At 54.5% G+C, this 22,583-nt stretch overlaps 1 protein-coding gene across 5 annotated transcripts in view; it reads left to right on the top strand.

The window, feature by feature from the left end:
- KHDRBS3 (KH RNA binding domain containing, signal transduction associated 3) overlaps positions 1–17,315 on the top strand; it is an 88,722-nt gene extending 71,407 nt beyond the window's left edge. For 2 of the 5 annotated variants that reach the window (XR_013997080.1, XR_013997082.1), the window contains exons 7-10: positions 3,000–3,082; positions 13,474–13,532; positions 15,271–15,424; positions 16,816–17,315. Coding sequence is in view for 2 of the 5 variants with exons in the window: in XM_081111371.1 (XP_080967497.1) it covers positions 3,000–3,082; positions 13,474–13,532; positions 15,271–15,362 (234 nt within the window). In the remaining 3 variants the exon portion in view is untranslated. Of the gene's footprint in view, positions 1–2,999; positions 3,083–13,473; positions 13,533–15,270; positions 15,454–16,815 lie in introns of those variants that run through there. The other 3 variants (XM_081111371.1, XM_081111370.1, XR_013997081.1) reach the window with 2 other exon arrangements.
- The last annotated feature ends 5,268 nt before the right edge of the window (positions 17,316–22,583 follow it).

The following is a 22,583-nucleotide window of genomic DNA, read 5'->3' as shown; positions in this document are numbered from 1 at the left end:
TCTGCTTTTGAAACTAAGATCTATTATCAAGACTTCCGGTAGCCCAGCCAGTGTGCTCAGTGATTGAGTGTCCACCCATGAACCAGGAGGTCACAGTTCGATTCCCGGTCGGGGCACAGGCCCAGGTTGTGGCTCAATCCCCAGTGTGGGGCGTGCAGGAGGCAGCCGGTCAATGATTCTCTCTCACCATTAATGTTTCTATCTCTCTCCCTCTCCCTTCCTCTCTGAATCATTAAAAATATATTTAGAAAAACGATACGTACGAGGATTTACATTTCACAGGTAAAGAAACAGATTCCGATACGTGACTGAGCCATCCTGAAATCGATTTTGTCTGATGTTAGGATGGCTATGGTAGTTCTCTTTTGATTGGTATTTCTATGGCATGTCTTTTTCCATCCTTATTCTTTCAGTGTATTTTTACCTTTGAATCTAATGTGTATCTGTTGTAGACAGCACGTGGTTGGATTATGTTTTTTAACAAGATGCCAATTTCTGCCTTTAAATTGATGCATTCAGTCCATTTATATTTATTATGGTTACTGATAAGGTAGGATTTACATCTGCCATTTTGCTACTTGTTTTCTAACATCTTTTTTGTATCTTACTGCCCCCTTTTGTGCCAAATAGATATTTTTTTCGGTACCATTTTAACTCATTGTCATTTATTTTTCTAGCTTTTTAAATTATTTTCATATTTTCTCCTAGAGATTGAAATTTATACATTAACTTATATTAGTCTTTTCCAAATTTATACCAACTTAATTGAAAAAGTACACAAATTTTTTTCCTCTCTGTGGGTCCATTCTCACCGCAACTTTGTGTTGTTACTCCCATACAAATTATAGCCGCCTTCACTGTGTGCTCATCAGCACAGATTTCTGGTGATTTCTTCATGCAGTTGTCTTTTAAATAAAATAGGGGGGAAGTTACAACAGAAAATGTGTTTCTTCTGTCTTTTATATTTACCTAAGTAGCTGCCAATGTCAATTTTTTATCTGTATTCAAAATACTGCCTAACGACCTTTCACTGACCGAAGCACGCCTTTTTGTATTTCTTATAGAGCATATCTCCTGTCGATGCAGTCTCCCGGTTTTTGTTTACCTGGAAATATCGTACTTTTTTCATTTTTTTTGCAGGCTAGTTTTGCTGGATGTAGAATTCTTAGCTGACAGTCTTTTTATTTGGTACTTGGCAATAGAATCTCGTTGTCTTACGGCCTCCATGGTTTCTCCTGAGAAACCAGCTTTTGATCTTATTGTAGATCGCTTGCACATGATGAAAAGTGGCTTCTCTCTCACTGACTTTCTCTCTTTGTCTTTCAGTATGTTGAAGATAATATTCTAGGTGTGGGCCTTTTTGAATTTATCCTACTTGGAATTTGTGGAGACTCTGGGATGTACAGATTAAAGATTTTTTTAAAAAATCAAATTTGGGAAATTTTAAGCCATTTCTTTAAATAAGCTTTCTGCTCTTTTCTCTCCTCACCTTCCAGGTATCTCATTACACAGGTCTCTGAGACACTTTATTTCTTCATTCTCTTGTTTTTCCTTCTTCCTCAGACTGGACAATCGCAATTAATCTACCCTTAGGTTCACTGATTCTTTCTTCTGTCTAGTCTTATCTGCTGTCGAACCCCTCTGGTGAAATTTTAGTGTTAGTTATTGCGCTTTTCATTCCAATAACTTCTTCAGATTTTTAAAAACTATGTTCTGTATTTATATTAATATTTTCTCTTTGGTGAGGCATTGTTCTCATATTTCTTTAGCTCTTTAAGACACAGGTTACCCTTTAGTTCCTTGAATATATTTCAAATAACGGATTTAAAGCCTTTCCCTAGTAATTCCAATGTCAGCTTTCTCAAGGACAGTTGCTATTGTTTGTTTATTTTCTTGTGCATGGATGATACTTAAATTTCCTTTGCATCATCACATATTTTTTAAATTTAAAACTGGACATGTAATGTGTCAACTGTAGAAATCAAATTCTCCTCCTTCCTCGGAATTTCTTTATATTTTGGTTTAGTGACTTTTCCAAATATTATCAAGTCTGTATATATCATGTGTTGCCACTGGAGTGTCTCCCCTGTGTTACCTTCGTGACCACCCAATGACTGGACAGATACTTTACCGAATGCCTGGCAGCTGGGACCCTCGTGTTTGCCACGAGCCTGGGTGCCTGTTGGAGCACGTCTTACACACCCACCCAGCCAACTTCCAACTAACTCTGCCTTGGCTTCGCCTTTCCTTCCCGTACTGAACCTCAAGCTCAGCCCGAGGAGAAAGCTCAGGGCCTGCATGCACATCGTCGGCTAGACGCCCAGAAACAGATCAGAGCTCAGAGCCCATGTGGACACCTGTTCCCGACTATTTCCTGTTCACCTATTGTTTGCTCCAGTTTTTCTCCACCACCACAGGCAGCAGAAACCTTAAATAATTGCCTCTGATTATTTTCTTCAAACACCCCCCGGAGAAAAGGGTATTTTCATGGGATGAGCTCCAAGTCATGTCACATAAAGGCATCCCTCTGAGAATGGGGCTCTGATACAGCCCCACCCTGCCGTGCCCCCTCCATTGGCCTCCAGCCTCCTGGTTTCCATAGTGATTGTGGCTGTTGGATGTTAAGGTCCCCACAGAGCTGGGAGTGAGAGGTGGGGAGAGGAGAAGTTAAAATATGACAAAGCTCACTGTTCATACCCAAGATTGAGCCCTTTTTTAAAAAAATACTATGCTCCCTAGATCTCTGCAAGCCTTCCGTTAATTCCCATAGGTGTGCAAATGTGGATTCTGACCATTTTTGCCAGTTCCTCTTGGTTTTGCTTTTTGTTTTTGGAGGTTTTACCACATCATCTCCACTGATGTCCTGTTACATTTTTCTTTACGCTCTAAGTAGATAGATTGCTAAATGCTGGCTGGATGAAGGAAGACGCACTGCAAGCATAATGCCTCGCTCTTCCCAGACACCCTCTGACCGTCTGTCCTCCTCCCATCTGTTTCAGGACTATGACGATGGCTATGGCACTGCGTATGACGAGCAGAACTACGATTCCTACGATAACAGCTATAGCGCCCCGGCCCAGAGGTAAGAGCTGCCTCTGGGACCCCGTCACCGACACTGCCCTCCCCGTGTCTGCTCTGGGGGAAGGATGGGAATGGCCATCCTGGGAGGGTAGTCTGACTCGGCTGCTCTCCATGGTGTTTGGTTTAAATGCAGAATCACTGCCTGTCTACCAACCAGCATGTCTACCTCCTCTGCAACTTACTGTAGCTTTAAAGCAATGTAGTTTGGGCCCGGTTGGTGTGGCTCAGTGGTTGGGTGTTGACCTATGAACCAGGAGGTCATAGTTTGATTCCTGGTCTGGGCATATGTCCAGGTTGGGGGCTCCATCCCCAGGATGGGGCATGCAGGAGGCAGCCGATTGATGATTCTCTCTCATCATTGATGTTCCTATCTCCCTCTCCCTCTCCCTTCTTCTCTGAAGTCAATAAAAAAAATTTTTTTTTTAAAAAAGGCAATGCGGCTTGGGAGATAAAAATTGAAATTTTATTCGCTCTGAGAATTTAACCGCTTAGCATATTCTGAGGAGGAACAGTGCCTGTGGAGTCTGGTTACTCAAGTCCTGAGGCCCCAGATCACATGAGAAACACATCTGCACCCTGCACTGTCCGTGCCTGGGGAGGGAGCATGAGGTTTGGTTTGTGTTCACGGAACCTTTCCATTTCGCAGCAGACGCCTTCCGGTCTCTAAGAATCTCAGGTTCCTGGTAATAATGAGTGGGTTCCCATTCTTTTTCTGAAGAAGTGTTTCTTCAGAAATACATGTTATTGGAGGCAAGAAAAAGCTTTAAAATTTCCTCTTCTGATGGTATACCTGGTTGTTCATTGATATTTGAAATCAGTGTTTATTCTGTTCAGAATGTTTTCCTAAATGCCTAGAAACCTCTCGCTTTATATTTGAAATTCTAAGTGGAGAGTAAAGGCAGACAAACACAGAAGAAAACATGGGCGCCGTGAAGCATTAACACGAGGGACCGTGTGGTCATTCTGATGGAGCATAAATTCACTTTCGGGCTCAGACGGGTTACCAGGCAAGGTTGCACTTGTTCATCCTGATCCCGAGGCTGACGGTGATTTAAAAGTGTATTTTCTTCTTGCTCTTGCCAAGTCTTCTTCTTATATAATTTGTAAGAGTTAAGTAGCCTTCAGACTTTGTCAGCTGGTCCTTTTATTTAGTGGAAGCCTCACCCAGCTGGCGTGGCTCAGTGGTTGAGCATCGACCTATGAACCAGGAGGTCACGGTTTGATTCCCTGTCGAGGCACATGCCCGGTTTGCGGGTTCCACCCCCAGTGCGGGGTGGGCAGGAGGCAGCCGATCAATGATTCTCTCTCATCGATGTCTCTCTCTCCCTCTCCCTTACTCTCTGAAATCAATAGAAATATATTAATTTAAAAAATAGGTTCATTTAGTGGCAGCCTGGTGCGCGGTGTCTGTGTCCTTGAGGTCGTTAGCACACTCCGTGCTGGCTGGCACCGGCGTCTTCTGGATAAGAGCTTACACAGATATCTCACTGAAGGCCCAGCAGCTTTATGGAGGGTGTGGGGCTGTATCGACGAAGAAAGGGGACACAGGGTGTATAATTAAGCCCTCAGGTCTGTAGGTCAACTCACTTAGATGCAGAAAGAATTAGGGAGCGTCAACTCCTACTCAGCCTTTCAAATGTTCTGTTCTGTGTTTGAGATATAACTTGTTAGTGTTATGGGCCACATGTCACACATGCACAGAGACAGTTTCCAGCTCACCCACAGCCTTCTGTCTGCGGCCAGACACGCGTGGGTGGAGGCTCTCTCTGGAGCACACCTGCGCCTTTCCTGCCCTTCCCCCTCCCCCAGGCCTACACTAGACTTGCTTTCTCTCCCGAGCTCCGGGGGCCCTGCTTCTGCCGCTGTAACCTGGGTCCTGTGCCCATGCAGCCCAGTTGGCTCACTTCTCCACGGCTCACTTCTCCTACCTCTGTGTCCAAATGAACTTGTACTTGTACCAACAAAAAGCTGTGGACCCGCGCCATAGAGGTGGGGAGTCTGCAGACCTGCGCTTTGATCCCACTTTAACGCTGACTGCGGGGGTGACCTTGGGCAGTGGCTTCGCCTCTGCACGCCCCAGCTTATGGGCAGTGGGACTTAGTTCTGGGCTCGAGGGCGGCCTGAAGGTTGAATGAGACAGGCAAGGCCACAGCCCCTGCCAGGCAGGTGGAGGTCGTCTCTGCGTGGGGACGAGCAGGTAGAAACGACCTTCGCCCTCACAGACCCGAGCCGCTGGGCCCCGAGCCCTCACAGAAGTCATACTTTCTTCCCCAGCAAGCCCTTTGGAAAGGTATTCATTTCACTCTAAGCCGAGTGGAATTAATTTTCCTCTGCTGTCTTATTTGTCACCCTGATGACAATCGCTGTTCACAGTGTGGCGGCTCTGGTTCATACAACGCTGTGCTGAAGGCTGGAAATGGCTCAGAGAGCGGGATTCAGGGGCGCTCATCACTCGGAAAAGGTAACGGAGGGAGAAGGCATGTGGATGAGCTTGGCTCTCTGTATATCAAGTCATTATGTTCCCACTTAAACACAATAACCACGTCACTCTGACTGTAAATCGAATCGTGTTTACACTTACGTACAATTTTTATTTTAAAAAAATCACGGTATTTTGGTCTGTGCTTCTGAAGAGTGTAAGTTCTCCGTGGAGATATTTGATTCCTCTATTGACCATAAAGAAAGTGGAACAAAAGGGTTTCACACACATGCTAACAACCCCTCCCCGCCACTACCCCCCCCCCCCCCCACACACACACACACCCGGGATGAGCGTGTGCTAAGGGCATTAATGTCTGGACGGGGTCACACTGACAAGCTAATTTCCCACCGCACTGTGTGGTTTGACCGTACTTTCAAGTACATACTTCATTTTCGTCCTCCAAAATCGCTGTGATTTTCATGAAAACACTTCAAATGGCTGAAGGAAGGGAATTAGGAGTAATAGCTGCCGTTCCGGAGAACCTGTCCAGCCCCGCGCCCGGCAGCCTGCGTCCTCTCGTAGAGGATCTCGTGTTTGCATCGAGGCCCTGCACGCCGGGTGCCCCTCGCTGGGGAGCTGAGGGTGCGGTGTCTCCAGGGTCACAGCCGAAGGGCACTGGAGCGAGGCTTTCTCTGACCCCAGACACCGTGCCCCAGGGAGGAGACGGGTCTCAGTGTGAAGCCACTGGCTTTCCCTACAGGCACGGCCAGAGCCCCCGGCCCGCCAGGCAGGGACGGAGGCTGGAGCCGCAGCGCCCCCTGTGCCTCAACGCCGGTGCCGAGAGCTACGGGCGGGCCCCCTCTGCATGTGCCCTGGGCTCCAGCTCGTTGTCGCTGCTGGTGGCAGCTTTCGCAAGGCCCGGCCGGGGAGACCTCCCGGAGAGCGGGCCCGTCTAGCTCTGAAAATACTGGGGATTTCACTTGGGAAGCGGTAACCTGCCGTGTAAGATGCAGCGTCTGCACGCAGGAAAGCGACCTGTTGGAAGATGCGGTGGTGTTGTATCAGGGTTGGCTGTTCCGGATGTTAAAAGGCCGGTGTGGCTCAGTTGGTGGCGTTCTCTCATGTACCTGCAGGTCGCTGGTTCGATTCCCCGTCAGGGCACATGCTGCGTTTTGGGCTCAGCCCCAGTAGGGGGCGTGCAGGCGGCAACCAGTCAATGTTTCGCGCTCTGGGGTTTAATTGATAGGGTGAGTGGACAGAACAGGACGTACCTTCCTGAAAATTAAATAAAACGATGACATAGCGGAGCACGGCGCTCCTGTGTCTTTGTGAGACGCGTATCGTTAACGAGACGGTCTGCGCTCTTGCTAAGCACAACGGGTTGCTTAACACCGAGCAAGCATTCTGGGCCAAATGCTGCTTCTTTAGAAGGAACTTCGCTTTAATAAGATTGATAACAGCTGTCCTTGAATGAGAGCTTAATCATGTAGCACGTTATCTTATTTAAATCGCACAACAATCTTATACGAGATTTATTTTTAAAAGTGTTTTACAGGAAATTGAGTTAACTTAGCCTGAGTTACACACTGTAAGTGCGGGAGCCTGGGTCCTGAAAATACGTTTGTTTGACTCCAAAGCCCGATCCTTCACTGCGGATTCTCTACTGTCTTCCGCCCTGATCACAGGAAGATGAGAAACCTGCTTAAAAATGGCGCAGCGACCGTGTAAGGAAAGTGTATGCAGGGACGCCCAGCTCCGCCCCGTGCGCGGCTGTGAAACGCCCCGGGCCGCGAGGCGCTGCCTGAGAGGCAGGTGTGTGAGGGGAGAGACGGGACTTTTCCCTTTTCTTAGAATCTCATCAGAATTCCAGTGTTTTTAAAAATTACACAGAACCTCCTGCAGCCTTTTTAAAAATTGATTTGAGAGAGGGGGGAGGGGGGAGGGAGGGAGGGAGAGAGACACTGATGAGCTGCTTCCTGCACGCACCTCCGCAGCGGGTGGGACCTGCACCTGGGCATGTGCCCTGACCGGGAATCGAACCCGCCCCTTTCGGATGTCTGGGGTGACGCCCCAACCACCCGAGCCGTGCTGGCCAGGGCCCATCTGCAGCCTTTGAGAGGAAGGAACGACAGAGAAACCATAAAAGTAAGGAGCCCTCGTTGGATATTTCTGCATCAGAAAACGAGAGCTACTCAGCCCTCATTGCAGAAGGTAGTGCTCTGTCTTCCCGGGCGGGACAAGCTCTGAATTAACAGAAATCCAGACGTCGGAGGCTGGCTTCCTCTCGTGTAGGGCTGTCAGCAGCTGCAGGCTGACGTGATGATTTTACAGCTGCAGGGGTGCCGGTCCCTCCTTCCCGTGTCCCAGGCTCGGCTCAGCCTCTGGGTGGCTATTGCAGGGCCACCAAGTTGGGGTTCAGGCAGGAAGCAGGGAGCCGAGATGCAAGCCTTTACCTCCTGGTGATTGGCCTCCGCCTGGAAACTTCTGGAAGCTTACTCCCAGAGTTTGCTTCTCTCTCTCTGGCGACCTCGCCTGCGGAGGTGGCTGTGGTGAGGGTTTTGGGTTGATGCGTTGTCACTGGCACCCAGTTGGTCGTACAGGAGCCTCTGGGTAAGAAAAAGGGAAAGTGCGCCTATGCGGCGACAGTGCATCTTCCCTTGTGACGTACGTTAGGGCGTGGTTTCATTTAGGTTTTCCCTTTTCCTGAGCTGTCACGTACACACAGCAGAGCGCATACATCACCGCCATCTGAAGAGGGGAGTTCGGGGGATGTTCGCCTGGGTGCGCACCGGGTAACCAGAGGATGGTCCCCGCACCCCACAGGCCCTGGGGCATTGTCTTTGGACGATGGGATCTCTTACAGCCATCTCGTCTGGTCTCCCTCAATTACCTGGGTGTTTGAAAAAGTACACAGACATATTTTCCGAAAACGTCGGGATCGGTAGTTAAATTGGATCCATGGCGTGGAGAGAAGCTACACTTGGGAGTCAGGGCAGCTGGCCATGCAGAGAAGTCACTGTCTTTTGATTGGCTGCTTCCTCTTTGTGACCAGATCACATATCACCCTTCCCCCCCCCCCCCCAAATTAGCGAGGGCCACAGAGTCCTTCCGTGGATAGGGTTGCTGTTACCATGTCCCATATTCAGACTTCAAACAGGAATGTTTAAAGATATTTATTCAGCATTAAATATATAACAATAATCAACCCATTGCATGTTAACAGAATTTACTTTCGGGGAAAATCACTATTTCCATAAAAATAATAAAATTACATACATCTCTCTTATATTTTTGCAAATCTCCTTCTTGTCTGGCTGAAGAGAAGCTAGCTGGGTTCTCCCATCAGCTTCTGTGCTCCGTCCGGCAGGGCCTGTCGTGTTGGGTGAAGAAGTTGATGACAGATACGTGCGCAGTTGGAAAAGGGAAGGGTGTTCGCTCGCCGTCCCAGGAGGCTGGCTGTTCTTTGATGCTGCACCCAAAGGCGGAGGCGGCAGGGCCTCAAGGTGAGCTGTGGACGGGAAGCCCTGTCCGCAGACTGGCCGGACTCTGAGAGCTCGGGGACCTTGGCCTGCCTCCCCCGCCATGCTGGAGTCCGTCACATCACTCCGGGTCCTTGGAGAAAACTGGTTCGCCGAGCCCGGCATCCTTTTCCACGCTGTGCTGCGTCTCGTTATTTCATGAAAAAGTCGGATTTTATATCATCACCGCCAGGCTCAGCAGAGAGCCCATCCAGTGTCGACTCGCCAGTTTCCTGCGCAAACGCCGGTGCTCACGGTTTCTGGTTCCTGCTTGGAAGCGTGGGTTTTGTGGTTGGAAACACGTCGTCTGTTGTTTTCCTCCCAGCGACGGGCTCACATCCTTCATTGTTGCGAAACCACCTGCCCAGGAGCTAAGCCTGAAGAGCCACGGTTCGCGGCCACCCCTCCTCCCCTGGAACAACGATGCCCGATGTCGGGGGCAGCGCTGCCCGTCCGCCTCGCAGGGCTGGGCACCGCCCGGCCTCCCGGCCCCGCTCCGGAACGGCCCGAGGGCCTCCGCACTCCTTCGCCCAGGAGAGCTGAAAGGTGTTGCTCCAGAGTTGAGATTTAGTAACACGAATCATTTTTACACCTCGGTCAAGGCCACTGAACAATGCAGCTGCCTGACAAAACCAGCAGCCACACACGCCTGCGGGTGCAGTGCCAGCTCCGCCGTGGCTATGCCGAAGTCCCAGCGGTTCCCCCCACGGCAGGTGCCATGTCCGCGCTGGGAAAAGACGGACGTCTTAGCTCAGCTGGGGGAGCGGCCCCCGGTCTGCGCGAGGGAACAGCCCGGCTGCGGCTGGACCTGGGCCGCACAGCACTGGCCGGGGTCCCACCCGCCCGAGTCTGCAACGTCCTCTTCCGTGTCGCCTGGGGACGTGTTACTACACGTCACGGAGGAACCACCGGGCGAGTGAGACGCGCGGACGGCCGCTGGGAGTGTCAGCCAGCCCCCGCCCCGCAGGAGCCCGTCCTCCCGCCGTCCGTGCTAATGGGACCCAGGAGTGGCCCGCGTGGCGTTTTAAATGGCGCTTCTCACTCACTCCGCTTTATCTATAAAAATTAACGGCCCTATGAGGATTAAAGGCCCCGAGTCGAAAGCCGGGCTGGAGCTGTTATCTGGGTTATGGCCCTCCATTTCTCCTGTCATATAGTAAGAATTTATTAACCGTTTGCTCGAATATTCATTTTTATCATAATGATTACAGATAAGATTTTCCTGGAAGGAATGGGCCAGAATCATCAGGAAAAATGTCAGCGTTTGTATGAGAAATTCACCCGGCCCAGAAACGGCTGGTTTAACTTCGGGAGGACGCACCGCCCCTCCCGCCCCAAAGAGCTGTCCCGGCATCGCAGCGGAGCGTGAGGACCGCAGGCTCTGCGTGGAGACGGCCGCGTTTCCCGCCCCGGGGGCACAGTGGCCGCTCCTTTCCCTCTTCGTTTTGGAACGAACGCTGCTGTCCGACTGACCCCGGGCTGGGCAGGTCTGGGGTAGACGTGGTTCCATCTTCTGACCTCCTCGTCTTTCCTGGAAGAGGAAACAGTATGGGGACTGGAGGTGACGCATTGTGAGCTAAAAAGGACTTAACGTGAGAAAGGGAGATGGGTCAAGAGGATGGGACGTACATCTGCCTCACCCACCCCACCGGGCCCCACCGGGTGGCTCAGTGGTTGAGCGTCGACCCGGGAGCCATAGAGGTTGCTAGTGCAATTCCGGGTCAGGGCACAGGCCCGGGTGGCGGGCTCCATCCCCTGTGTGGGGCGGGCAGGAGGCATCGATCAATGATGTTCCTCTCTCATGGCCATTTCTATCTCTTTCTCCCTCTCCCTTCCTCTCTCTCAAATCAATAAAAACATATTTTTAAAAATTCCATGAAGTGTCAGAAGAAGGTTATGAAAAATTCCTGAGGAAGAGGAAGCAAATGAAAGCAGATCTACGAAAAAACAAAACGGAGCAAAACCCCGCTGGGGAGAGGGGTTCTGTCCCGTCCAGGAGAGGGGGCAGGACAGCCCCTGACCGACAGCTGTGAACCGGGGCCGCGGAGGCTGGGCTGCTCTTCCCGCAGCCTCGGACCCAGTAGCGCTCAGCGGTGTCTGACCCGGGTTTGAGCGGTAACGGGCAAAGCCACACCTCACACAGTCTCACCCGCGGGGGCCCCGGGGCCCAAACACAGGACAGGTTACTTTCCCACCCGCCCACCGGTATACAGTCTCCCTGTCCCCGGCCCCAGAAGAAGCGACTCGAAACAGGGCTTTCGTCCCCAAATGCAACAAGGAGCACACGGCTGAAATGTCGGAAGAATCTGGGAGCAGACTGAGAACCACCCCTGGAGAGGACACAGCTGCCAGGCGGGGAGGCGGCCGTGGAGCCAGGAGGTGCATCCCCGGTGGGTGAGAAGAGGGCATCCAGGAGGCCAGCCCGGCCAGGGGTTGGGAGCTCACCCGCGGGTGAGGCGGGGGCGGCGGCTCCACGGGCCCGGAGCTGCTGAGGCCCAGGCGGACGGCATCCAGCTGGGGCAGCAGAGAGAGACCGGGAGGAGAGAGACTCTCTACAAAGAAGAAAAAAATGGAAACGTGGAAGAAAAACACAAGTTATCGTGCACATCGGGACAGGGAGGGGCCCAGCGCGTTAGCGACGGGCACTGGGCTTGCTGGTTGAGGGTGCACTGCAGCCTCCTCGGCTACAGGGGACGGGGGACGGGGGGGAGGGAAAGGGGGGCCAGCAGGCGTGGGGCGGCAGGCTGTCTGGCACAGGCTCTGGCCCGCACTTGCCCATGTGACCCTCAGCCTTTGGGGATCCTGCGGAGATAGCGCCAGGGACTGTGAAGTAGGAACTGCAGAGGCTTAAAGAGGTCGTGGGGGGAGGGGGTGGGTGCATGGATACAAGCCAGGAGTCCTTCCTCACCCCGTTCACAGAGACGGCAATTGGGCACGCAGGGCCTTGGCCTGGCTTTGAACCCTGTGGAGGGAGGGAGGTGGCCCAGGGAGGGAGACGTGGACGGTCCCGGGGACACCGTCTGCTCCGGAGCCCTGGTTTCCGCCCAGTTCTGGGCGTATTTCCTGACTCTGATGGGGGACCCAGGACCCTTGGGAGAGCCAGGAATTATGCTGAACGTGTAGACTTCCGGACCCCGGACATGGGGCGGGAGGGGGAACGCGGAGAAGGACAGGAGATGCAGGAGGCGCAGGCTCGCATGGCAAGAAGCCCCCTCTTGACCTATGGGGGTGGGGGGGCGCCCTCGACCTCGCGATGGAGTGGGCTGCGTGCGGCCTGCTGCGGTTTCTTGCCCAGTGTCCGTATTAAACGCCGCGAACCTGCATGAGGAGATGGTGGCGTTTCCCCTTTGCCACGGCTGGGCCTTCAGCGTGCCCTTGGGAAATGGGACGCGTCCTTGGTTACCAGGCCCTGAGGTCCCCGGGATGAAAGCGGGGAAGCCATCCCGAGGGGCTGACAGGCGTGAGGGGCGCAGCTGCTCCCAGCGCGTGGCGTGATGACAGTCTCCCGGCGAGTAATGAGAAGCCGGTGAAATGATGGAAACGTCAGTTTAGAGCTTTCCCTTTGTCAGGACGGAGATTGTCTTATCAGCAAACCGCTGGGCCACGTGACGCCCCCTGCCCTCCCGCCCACGGGGAGCAGTCCGCACCCGCCGTGCGGTGCCCTTACTGCTGGCTCCGTGTGTGTGAAGGACACTGAGAAAGCGCCGCTCACAGCTCCCAGGCGAGCGCGCGGCCTGTCCCAGGGAAGGGCGGCATTTTGAGTTTGATGAAGAGGCTGCTCTCATCCTATTTGTGCCACGAAGATAAATTCCCAGGAAGCCAGGGTTGTGTCTGTCTCGGGCCATCAAGACGTGGCTTCCGGCCTTTGAAAAGAGGGCTCAGGTTCTCTTAATTTGGTGCTGAGTTTCTTTGTTTTTTAATGTGTTTTTTTAATTGATTTTTAGAGAGGAAGGGAGAGGGAGAGAGGATAGAAACGTCAGTGATGAGAGAGAATCACCCATCCGCTGCCCCCTGCGGCCTGGGCATGTGCCCCGCCGGGAATCGAACCAGCGACCTCTTGGTTCCTGGGTCGACGTACAACCACTGAGCCACGCCGGCCGGGCAACGTGCTGCGTTTCTCAGAGGAACTGGCCGGTTGTGGTGCCGGGGGATAGAGGACGTCCTGAGCTCACACAGCTGAGCCTGCGGGCGGGCGGGCGAGGCGCACGGAGGAAGGGAAGTCCTTGCTTCCGTCTGCAGGAGGCCTTCCTGCGGTGGCGAAGGTGTCGGCACATTTGTTCTGTCTTCAGGTCGGGGGCCTTGGTCACCCGGAAGCCCGAGGCCTGTGTTAGGGGCTCTCTGTCGGCCAGCCCGTCCTTTAGGCCGACTCTACGCGTGGACTGCTTCCCGGGGGCGATGTCCACCCACAGGGCCTCCCGCGCTCACCTCTCCCGTTCTGTCTCCTCCCTGCAGCGGCGCTGATTACTACGACTACGGCCACGGGCTCAGCGACGAGACGTACGATTCCTACGGTGAGTGCGAGGCCTGAGGGGAATTCCCACAGGAGGACGGGGCGCGGCCGCCCGCCCCTGCCTGTCTGTGTGCACATCCTGGGAGATGTAAAATCCTCACGGAGGAGGATGGGAAGGCGGATTCGCACTGGGGCGGGGGGCGGAGGGGGTGTTCTGTCTGGGTGATGCCCTGGGTTGGTTTCCTCCCTCATGGCCCAGCTGGCCGCCCGGCCCCTGTTCAGATGGGCTTCCGGGAGTGTCTCTGTTCTTGACGGGAAAGGGACATGAGACCATTTGGGAGGACAGCCCTGGAGTGACCCTCCCACCCATCCTGATAGTTCAATTCACCCCCAGCCCCAGGCCTCTGAGCACCTCACAGAGGAGCCACTCTGTAGGGGTAACAGGACCCCGAGCCGGGGCCGAGGTGGGCGCGCTCGCCGGCTCCGGGGGAACCCAGGCCCCAGCCTCCGGGCCGAAGGACCACCGGTTTCATTGAAAGAATTGGTAGCGGCTGCGTCATGATGGGCGGGAGCTCCTTCGTCGCCGGGCTCGGGGCTCGGACCAAGGCTGCAGTCAGGGCTGCGCCCGCCCCGGGTGCGCCTCGGGCTCTGGGTGGTGGATGTGCTGCCGTCTGTGGACGCCCCTGCAAGGCCGTTTCCAGGCGTTTCCTGTGGAAGTGCCTTCCTCCCATCGCCTCCCCAGCCGCGATGACGGCACCTGGGATTTTCACTTTTTTGTTTTGATGATTCGGAGCAGCCGCTCGAGAGAAGCACGTGGGTCTGTTGAACAGGGTGCGGTCAGGTGGATGCGAGCTAGCGGGCGGGAGTGACGCTGGTTGCATGTTCGTGTCCGGCCTTTTCCTTGGCAGCTTTTTAAGTTGGTCTCGGGCCCGGGGGCGTGGGATGGCTGGGGTGCAGGGGTCACGGCTTGCTGCTGAAGACCCGGGTCTCGGAGGTCCTGTGGCGGAAAGACGACAGATGCCCTTGTCACTAATGGGTTAGTGTCACATGCGTTACACGTGGCGTTATGCCACTGACTTCCCTCACAGTCACGGAGCGTGACCGAGGTGAGACCTGCACCCAGCACGGCTCTCTCTCGGCCCTCCTCCGAGAGACCCCGAAGGGCAATGCGGGTTTCTCCACCCGCGCCCACCCTCCCCGTGTTCCCCTCCAGCTGTTCCTTCTGCCTCCACATGTCTTTTCTTTTTTTAATTTTTGTTTTTTTAAAATATGTTTTTATTGATTTCAGAGAGAAGAAGAGAGAGAGAAGCATCAATGATGAGAGAACCATTGATCGGCTGCCTCCTGCACGCCCCCTACTGGGGATCGAGCCCCCAACCCGGGCCTGTGCCCCGACTGGGAATTGAACCGTGACCTCCTGGTTCAGAGGCGGACACTCAACCACTGAGCCGCGCCGGCCGAGCCAACTTCACAGATTTTTTTCCTGTGTTTTCTTTGTTAGAAAAGAGTCTAAGCCACCCTTTCCCCAGAGGAAGGTTCCTGCGAAGTCGGTTGCCACGTACGATACAAAAATCGCATCTCTTCCCGTGCTGACGGGTTTCGGCGACGAGATGACCGTCTTGCGTTGTGTTTGTCATTTTTTTCTCGGTGAATTCCCGTGGGTGTTTCTCTGGGTGCCTCGGGGCTGTGTACCTTCGATATGACATCGCGGTAGGTTCAGGGCCGAGTTAGATCCTGCAGAGCGAGGCCCGCGGGCCCCGGGCGGTGGTCTAATTGTGATCCTTCTGTACTGGTTCCAGGGCCAGAGGAGTGGACCAACTCAAGACCGAAGGCTCCCTCGGCGCGGACAGCGAAGGGCGTCTACCGGGACCAGCCATACGGCCGCTACTGATTGTACTGACTTTCTGATGTTGTGAAATAGCCCATCTCCACCCGTCCTGTAAACTGTTCAAAGTAATTTTTTTCTATGAACAATCCCCTTTTTAAATAAATCAAAATGCCTAAAAATCTGAATGGATGGAACTTAAAACTTTGTGGAAACATCAACCTGGGAAGAAAGAAAAAAAAAATAAAAAAGACATGTAAAATTTTGTTATTTCCAGCCTGTATATGAAAAAAAAAAAAAAAGTAGGTCATCAAAAGGAAAAAACACACACACAATTTTGATTAACTAGTGTTAAACAAAAAAATAGGTTTACTAAACATGTTAATCCATCCTTTAACATACGCCTCACCTTTCATTTTAAAGGTTTCCATAGAGTTTAGTTATTTTATCTTTCAGCCATATGCCAGTATTTTTTTTCCCTCACGTAAAAAGGGAAGCCAATTACAAGTGCAAATAATGTGGTATTCTTTTTGTAACTCCAGTCTTGAAATGTTCTGTAGTGTTAAGCAAACTTTCCTCTTGCTTGATACTAAATAAACTTTTGAAAGAAATTTTCCTGTGTGTGTGAGCTAACAGTTTCATGCTTTTCGTACTTAAAAAGGCCTTCCTAAATAGTTGTAAACAGGGAGAGAACTCACTTAACGACGCTCATAAAAGGATCACGCTAAACATCGTACGACTTCCTTTAAAAACGGTATAAAACTAAACGCGTCATCCTAGAGCCACTCACCGTAGACCTAAACGCTGGTTAAGAGTCCAGGGGTGTCCGGACCAAAGCTTGCTTAAACGCTGGTTTTAAACGAACGCCTGAGTTTCGGGGGAAGGATGTGATCCGTTCTCATCTTGTCGAGCGTTTTCTCACTAGCGCCACTTTGGATTTTTTATGAGAATTTTGGTGCCTTAATGCGCTCCTCGCCCCGTGCCGGAAGCCATAAAGCCCACGCTTTTAAAGACATTGACTAAATGGGGTCGCCCTCGCCAAGGCCAAGGATGTGTGTGGCCCTTAAACGGTCTTCATTGCCAAAGGTAAATAAACCAAATAAGGTCTTAATCTCACTTAAGTTATCTTTAATAGAACGACTAAAACCAGGGAGCTTACGACGGAGGGAGTTGCCCTAGAAACCCCAGACGGGTTTCCAGCTCACCTAAATGCTCAGGTTAAAAAGTTTAATTTGTCTTAGTCATCTAAAAAGCCGCAGCTCAGCCAGTGTAACTGGGGCCAGTTACTCCCCTCTTAAACCAATGTAAAACCTCATAACTAGTTGTTTGTAATCCATTCGTTGGTTAGTCACTGAGGGCACGACTTAACACTGACAACTATTTCATAAAGTTATTCTTTAATCTTTTCGCATAAGTTGTCTTTAAAATTGTAGCTTATGAAACATGAAAATTTATATTTGTTTTAAATTTCTTGAGGCCTCTCCTTCTCTTTGACTAAACAGGCGTTTTCTCTTGTTAGGAGACATGGGCCGTGTTGCGAAGCCGAAGGAACGCTGGGCCCCGGCGCCGAGTGGGTGAGCATCTCCTGCCCACGGCTGGGATGCGTCGGGAAGATGGCGGCCATTTCTCGCTCATCTAGTCGCATGGGCGGTGCCCCTGGCTGGTGCCTCTTACCCGCCCCGGCGACGCGGCAGGTTAACTGGTCCCGTCAGAAATGAAGCTTCTGGAGACGAACAAGCCAGACCCGCTCAGCTTTGTTTACACACTCCATTACTTTCTCCAACAGAAATGGAACAGCCTAGCCCGGCCAGCATGGCTCAGTGATTGAGCCTCAACCCAGGAACCAGGAGGTCAGGGTTCGATTCCGGTCAGGGCACACGCCCAGGTTGCGGGCTCCATCCCTGGTGTGGGGCGTGCAGGAAGCAGCCGATCAGTGATTCTTTCTCATCATTGATGTTTCTACCTCCCTCCCTCCCTCTCCCTTCCTCTCTCTGCAGTCAATAAAAATATATTTAAAAATATATATGTACCTAGCCTAGTCAATAACATGCAAACATTTTCCCAATTATTAAGTGGAAGAGACCTGTGTGATAGGACCCCAATTTTACTTTTTAAAAACTGTGTGTCCTCTCTATCTTCGTAGGCAAGAAACTGCACAGAATGATGGGAATTTCTTACAGTCATCATCTTGGGCTTGTGGAAGTATGATTGTGTGTGTGCGTGTGTGTGATTTTCGATTCTTTCTGAAATTTGCAAAACAATCACTTTTATACGAATGTTATAAATTTTTAAACCTGGCTTTTCAGAGAGGCTTGTTTCCGAAGCGCCAGGAACACTCCCGAGGCCGAAACTTCGGACCTTTTTAAAGTGTTCATGTGTGGGCTCCGCCCCCTGCGCGGCCTGGCTCTGGGGCAGCGCTGTGAGCGTGAGGCCTGGCCGGGGTAGATGCTGGGGGGTGAAGTGAGACCCGTTGCCGGAGGGACGTGTGACCTGGAAAGGGACCTACGACGTGACGCCGAGTCCTCCAGGTTGGCCACAGATACTTATTACGTGTGGGACATCCCCGCGCTGTTTCCAGTCGCCCCCAAACAAACGGGGGTCGCCTCCCAGGGTTGCCTGCAGCTTCTGCATAAGGAACCATCTTCCGCACGCTGGCTGCCTCTCACCTACCAATGACGCGGCAGGAAATGACGCTGCGGGAGGACCTGCTGCCTGTGTCCCTGAGGCCCTCCCTTGGGGTCTGCTTGCGGGGAGCACAGGCTGTCGTGGAATCATGTCCCCTGAATATGTCCACGCCCCAGTCTCCAGAACCGGTGAGCGTGCTCCCCACACGGCAAAGAGGCTCTGCAGGTGTGACTCGGGCCTGGAGGGGAAGTCACCCGCCCCGTCCAGGTGAACCCGCCCTGGTCACTGCGATCCCTGTAAGAGGGTCAAGGTCGGAGGAAGCAGGTGTGAGGACAGGGCCAGGGACCCTCTTGGAAGATGGAGGAGGGGCCACGTGAGCCACAGAATGAGGCCTTTCCTAGAAGCTGGACAGGCCGGAGAGGGACCCTCCCCTGGAGCCTCGGACAAGAACACACCCCCACTGCCCCCACCTCCCTGAGCTCAGGGAGCCCCGCCCTGCAGGTCTGTCCTGCGGAGCCTCCCGATGGTACATCGGGGCTGTGTTAAGCCACTGAGTGGGTGGCAGTTCATTACGGCCGCCATCGGAAAGGGACCCACACACCTGAGACCACTTAGGGCCTTGAATGTGAGCTGAAGAGGCTGGACGTGGAGTGAGGCCTGGCTGCCTCGCCTCTCCTGGCTCTGCAATGAGCTGGGGGGCGGCAGGTGGATGAGCACCTCATTTCCCGTTTCCCGGTGGGCTCCTGCGGTTACTTAAGAGAAAGCTCAGCAGGAGTGGCTGGGAGGGCAGGGAGACGCCAGGGGGATTTAGTCTTCGTTTCCTTTAAACACCAACAGCCTCTCACATTCGGGGAGGGGCAGGCACACCATCTCAGTGCCTCTCGGGAAATGTACGGCTCCTATCAGCGATGCAATTGGGTTCATAGACGTGGGTAGAGTGTTATCATTTCTATTTACTTATTTTGTGCTTTGTCTCACTCCCCGTGAAAGGATTTGGGGGTGGTTCCTGCAATGCGTGCACGCTGCCCGGTAGGATAAAAGGAAAAGAGGAGGGAATGGGGGGAAGAAGCAAGTGGGGCTGAGGCATGGAGATGCGACCAGAGGAAGGTGAGATTGGAAGCCTGAAATGTGCCCCTGAGCCTCCCAGCAGCCAAGGACGAAGGGACTGGGGGTCACTGGAGGACTCAGGTGTCCACAAGTTACATCCTCGGGGAGAACAGGGGCAGGGGCCATGGCGGGGGCAGAAGGCAGGAGGGTGGGAACCAGGAAGCCTTCCTGGAAGAGGCAGCACCTGCCTTTCATCCGGAGCAGCGTCTGCAGCTGCTGTTGCTTGAGCTGCGCTGGTGCCCAAAACAGGACCCGGCTCGCTCACGGCGGAGGGTGCAGGCTTGGGAACAGCCTGCCCAGGGCGCGCCCCAGCGTCACCTCGGGCCTCTCCATGTCGCCACAAGGTCTCCTCATCTGTGAAGCGGGACCTGAAGGCACCTCACTCCCGGTTCGTGTGAGGATCCAACAGGAGAGCAAACATCTTACCCTTGGCCCTGATGCTCCGCCTGCTCCAATAAGCGCTCGCTGCTTTACTATTGTATTATTATCATTATTATTATTATTATTTTTATTATTACTATCTTATCCCTCACCGGCTTACCAGCTGTGAGCGTCTCCGAGCTGTGAGGAGGGTAAACACTGTGCGGCAGCCCCGTGCCCAGCGCTTACCTCGGGTTCGGCCACCGAGCACTGCATCACAGCCGGTGTGTCACGCGTGGGAGACACCAGAACCAGCGGCTTCCGGCCCGAGGGACGCACTGACACGGGCGGGGCTGGCAGCCAGTCCCCTGGGGAACCTGGGCCTGGCCTGGCTGCCCCTGGGTCTCAGGACTGAGGGGTTCCTCCAGGTGAGACCCCCCAGGTGAGATCCTCCCCAGGTGAGACCCCCCCAGGTGAGATCCCCCCAGGTGAGACCTCCCCAGGTGAGATACCCCCCAGGTGAGATCCCCTTCCTTCTGCAGCAAAAACTCTGAGACCCACTCTGATTGGATGTACGGGGGTCACGTGAGGGCAGCCTCCAACCAATGGCTGTAGTCAGAAGAAGGAGGATTCTGATTGGTTGAGCCCTGGGTCCCAGCTGATCTCGGGGAGGCAAAACTGGGGTACAGAGGCCACAAAGGAGAAGCAACGGGCGGGGGGGGGCGGTGATTGTCCACTCTGCGGTTGGTGTGGGCTGGAGCCCCCAGGGAAGGCGCGGGGGTCGCGGGGTGCTCGCACCCACCTGCCCAGCGGACCCCGGGCAGGGGGAGGGGGAGCATCACAGGTGGAAGGCACGGATCAGCTGCCCCGCGTTTTTCTTCAGGTCGCATCCTTTCTCAAAGCTGGGGTGCCATCTGTCTGCATGTGTGGGGCCCCCGGGCTGGGGTTGCCAGATTCAGCGAATAACAGTTCAGGGGCCCCTTCCCATCTGAAGCTCAGCGAGGCCCCACAGAGCCCTTCCGGTGCAAGAACGTCGCCTGCAATTGGGGCACAAATTTTACTTTAAAAAATTCATGGTTTATCTGAAGCTCAGGTTCAACTGGATGTCCTCTATTTCATCGGAAACTCCTGATCTCGGGCCTGCACTTGTTCTGTGGCGTCCTCGGCCCTTCCTAGAGGGATCACGCTTGTTCCGCGTGGATCCGGGCATCGCTCGCACCCAAGCATCAGCCTCCCGAAAGGAGATTTCCCAGCTCAGCACGATGATGACGCCGAAACCCCAAGAACCGTGACTTTTTTGTTTCTCTCTCACATAAAAGATGTCTGCACATCGGCCGATCAGGTACCCCTGGGACAGGGACTCAGTGGGGCTCCTCTCCCCGCCCTCCGCCCAGGCTTTCACCGCCAGAGTCACCTCAGGGCCGGAGAGGGCTGCTAAGCTCCCGCCATCGCCTCCGCCTCCCAAGCGGCAGCAGGAGGCAGAAGGAAGGACAGAGGTGCCCATCCCAGCCAAGTCAGCTCCTCCTCGCACAGGCTGCCTGGAAGTCTGCCAGGGCATTTCGGGTTCTGTCTTCCTGGCCAGTGCGTAGCCTCCGGGACGGCACGCTGCAGCGACTGCCGCGGGGGCGGGTCGGGGTGCCTCTCCCCACTCCTTGTCAAGAAGAGCAATGAGCTGGCTCCGTGGTCCCGGCTCTCCGCAGATTTCAGTCACTTGGCAATTATCAACTCCTCCAGCCCAGTAATTGTTTTCCTTGCTGATCACTGTCATTTCTCTCGTTCCCCTGGTAACCTTGCGCCGTGGGGGGTGAGGTGACCCACAGCAACATGAACGTCGGTGTCTCCGTGGCTGCGGGGAGGTGGGTGGGACACGAAGGGACCACGGTCGAGCTGTCGGGGACTCAGCGGGGAGGGGGGGGGGGGTCGGCCAAGGTGTGGCAAGAGGCCTGGGCGCAGGGAACCGGGGCGGCGGCGGGCCGGAAGTGGCCGGAAGTGTGGGCGGATGAACGGCCCTCCCTCTGGGAGTCAGCGTACACCCGGGGCCGCATTTCACCCTCCGGCGGCAGCGATGGCTGCTGTGCCGAGGGGCCGATGGAAGCCTGGGCCACCCCGGCTCCTGCAGCCGCGCTGGGAGTCCCGGGAGGCGCGTTTCCTGGGTGGAGGCCTTTAGGAGACAGCTCTGTCGGCCCAAAGACGGGAGGGAGGCTGGGCCCCGGCTACGCACACGCAGCTCTCCAATCGGCCGGTTCCTTGCCGTGGCCTTGGACACGCGGGACCATCTGGAAGGCCTTCCGGCCCCTCCTCTGCGCCCTCATCCCGGGCCCTGGGCTGCTCCCCTCCCCGCCTCCCGCCCTCTTCCTCTGCCTGGGAGGCACCTTCAGGTCAGGCCAGGTGTGTGCCCACGGCGCAGCCTGGCACCTGGCATTTTCGGGGTTTCCTGCTGTGAGAACACCTCCCTGCCTCCCACAGGCTCCCTGGCTGCCCAGTTCCCTCTGCTGCTCTGCCCTGAGGACACCCAGCCCCTCTCCCTGTGCCCACGGATGTGGGCCTCCCGTCTCCACGGGTGGAAGGAGGGGCCCGCGGGGTGCCGGGCTCCGCGGAAGGTTTTCACGCCTTTGGGCCAATCATGACACCCCTGGAGGTGACGCGGGGCTGGCCGCACGTCTGTGCAGACGAGAAAGTGGCCCCCGAGATGCTAGCTCGTCTCCAGCATCACGCACTGCTCCCCGCCCGCTAGGAGCCAGGCGCCCTTTCCCTGCGGATGGCGCCCACGGTGGGGCCCTCTGAGATGGAGGAGATGGCGGAGAGACGAGCGGGCCCAGGAGTCACCCCGCAAAGAGTGACACCCAGGAGTGCAGCCTGCCCCCCTCCTCCCGGCTGAGGCTCTCTGGGATCCCACTGGGCTCTAGGGAGGAACAGATAGGCCCCCCCCCCCCCCCCCACACACACACACACCAGGTCTGGCTCAATCTGAAAATAAATAACAGGCTTCTTCAGGGGAGACAGGCGAGAGCTTCCCCACCATCGGAGACCGGCGGCCCTGAATGCTCCGCGCCCGCTGACCGCCGGCCGCAGCCTCTCAGCGGAGCGCCGTCCAGGGAAAGCGCTTTGTGGTCTCTGTTCAGAGAACGCAGACGCCCGGCCCGGCTGCGGGCTGCTGGGAGCTCTGCACCTTAATGGCCCCGCATTGATTGGCGC

The sequence above is a fragment of the Myotis nattereri genome, assembly GCF_964212035.1.
Source record: "Myotis nattereri genome assembly, chromosome: 17".
Taxonomy (NCBI): domain Eukaryota; kingdom Metazoa; phylum Chordata; class Mammalia; order Chiroptera; family Vespertilionidae; genus Myotis; species Myotis nattereri.
This window is presented reverse-complemented; position numbering and strand designations above follow the sequence as displayed.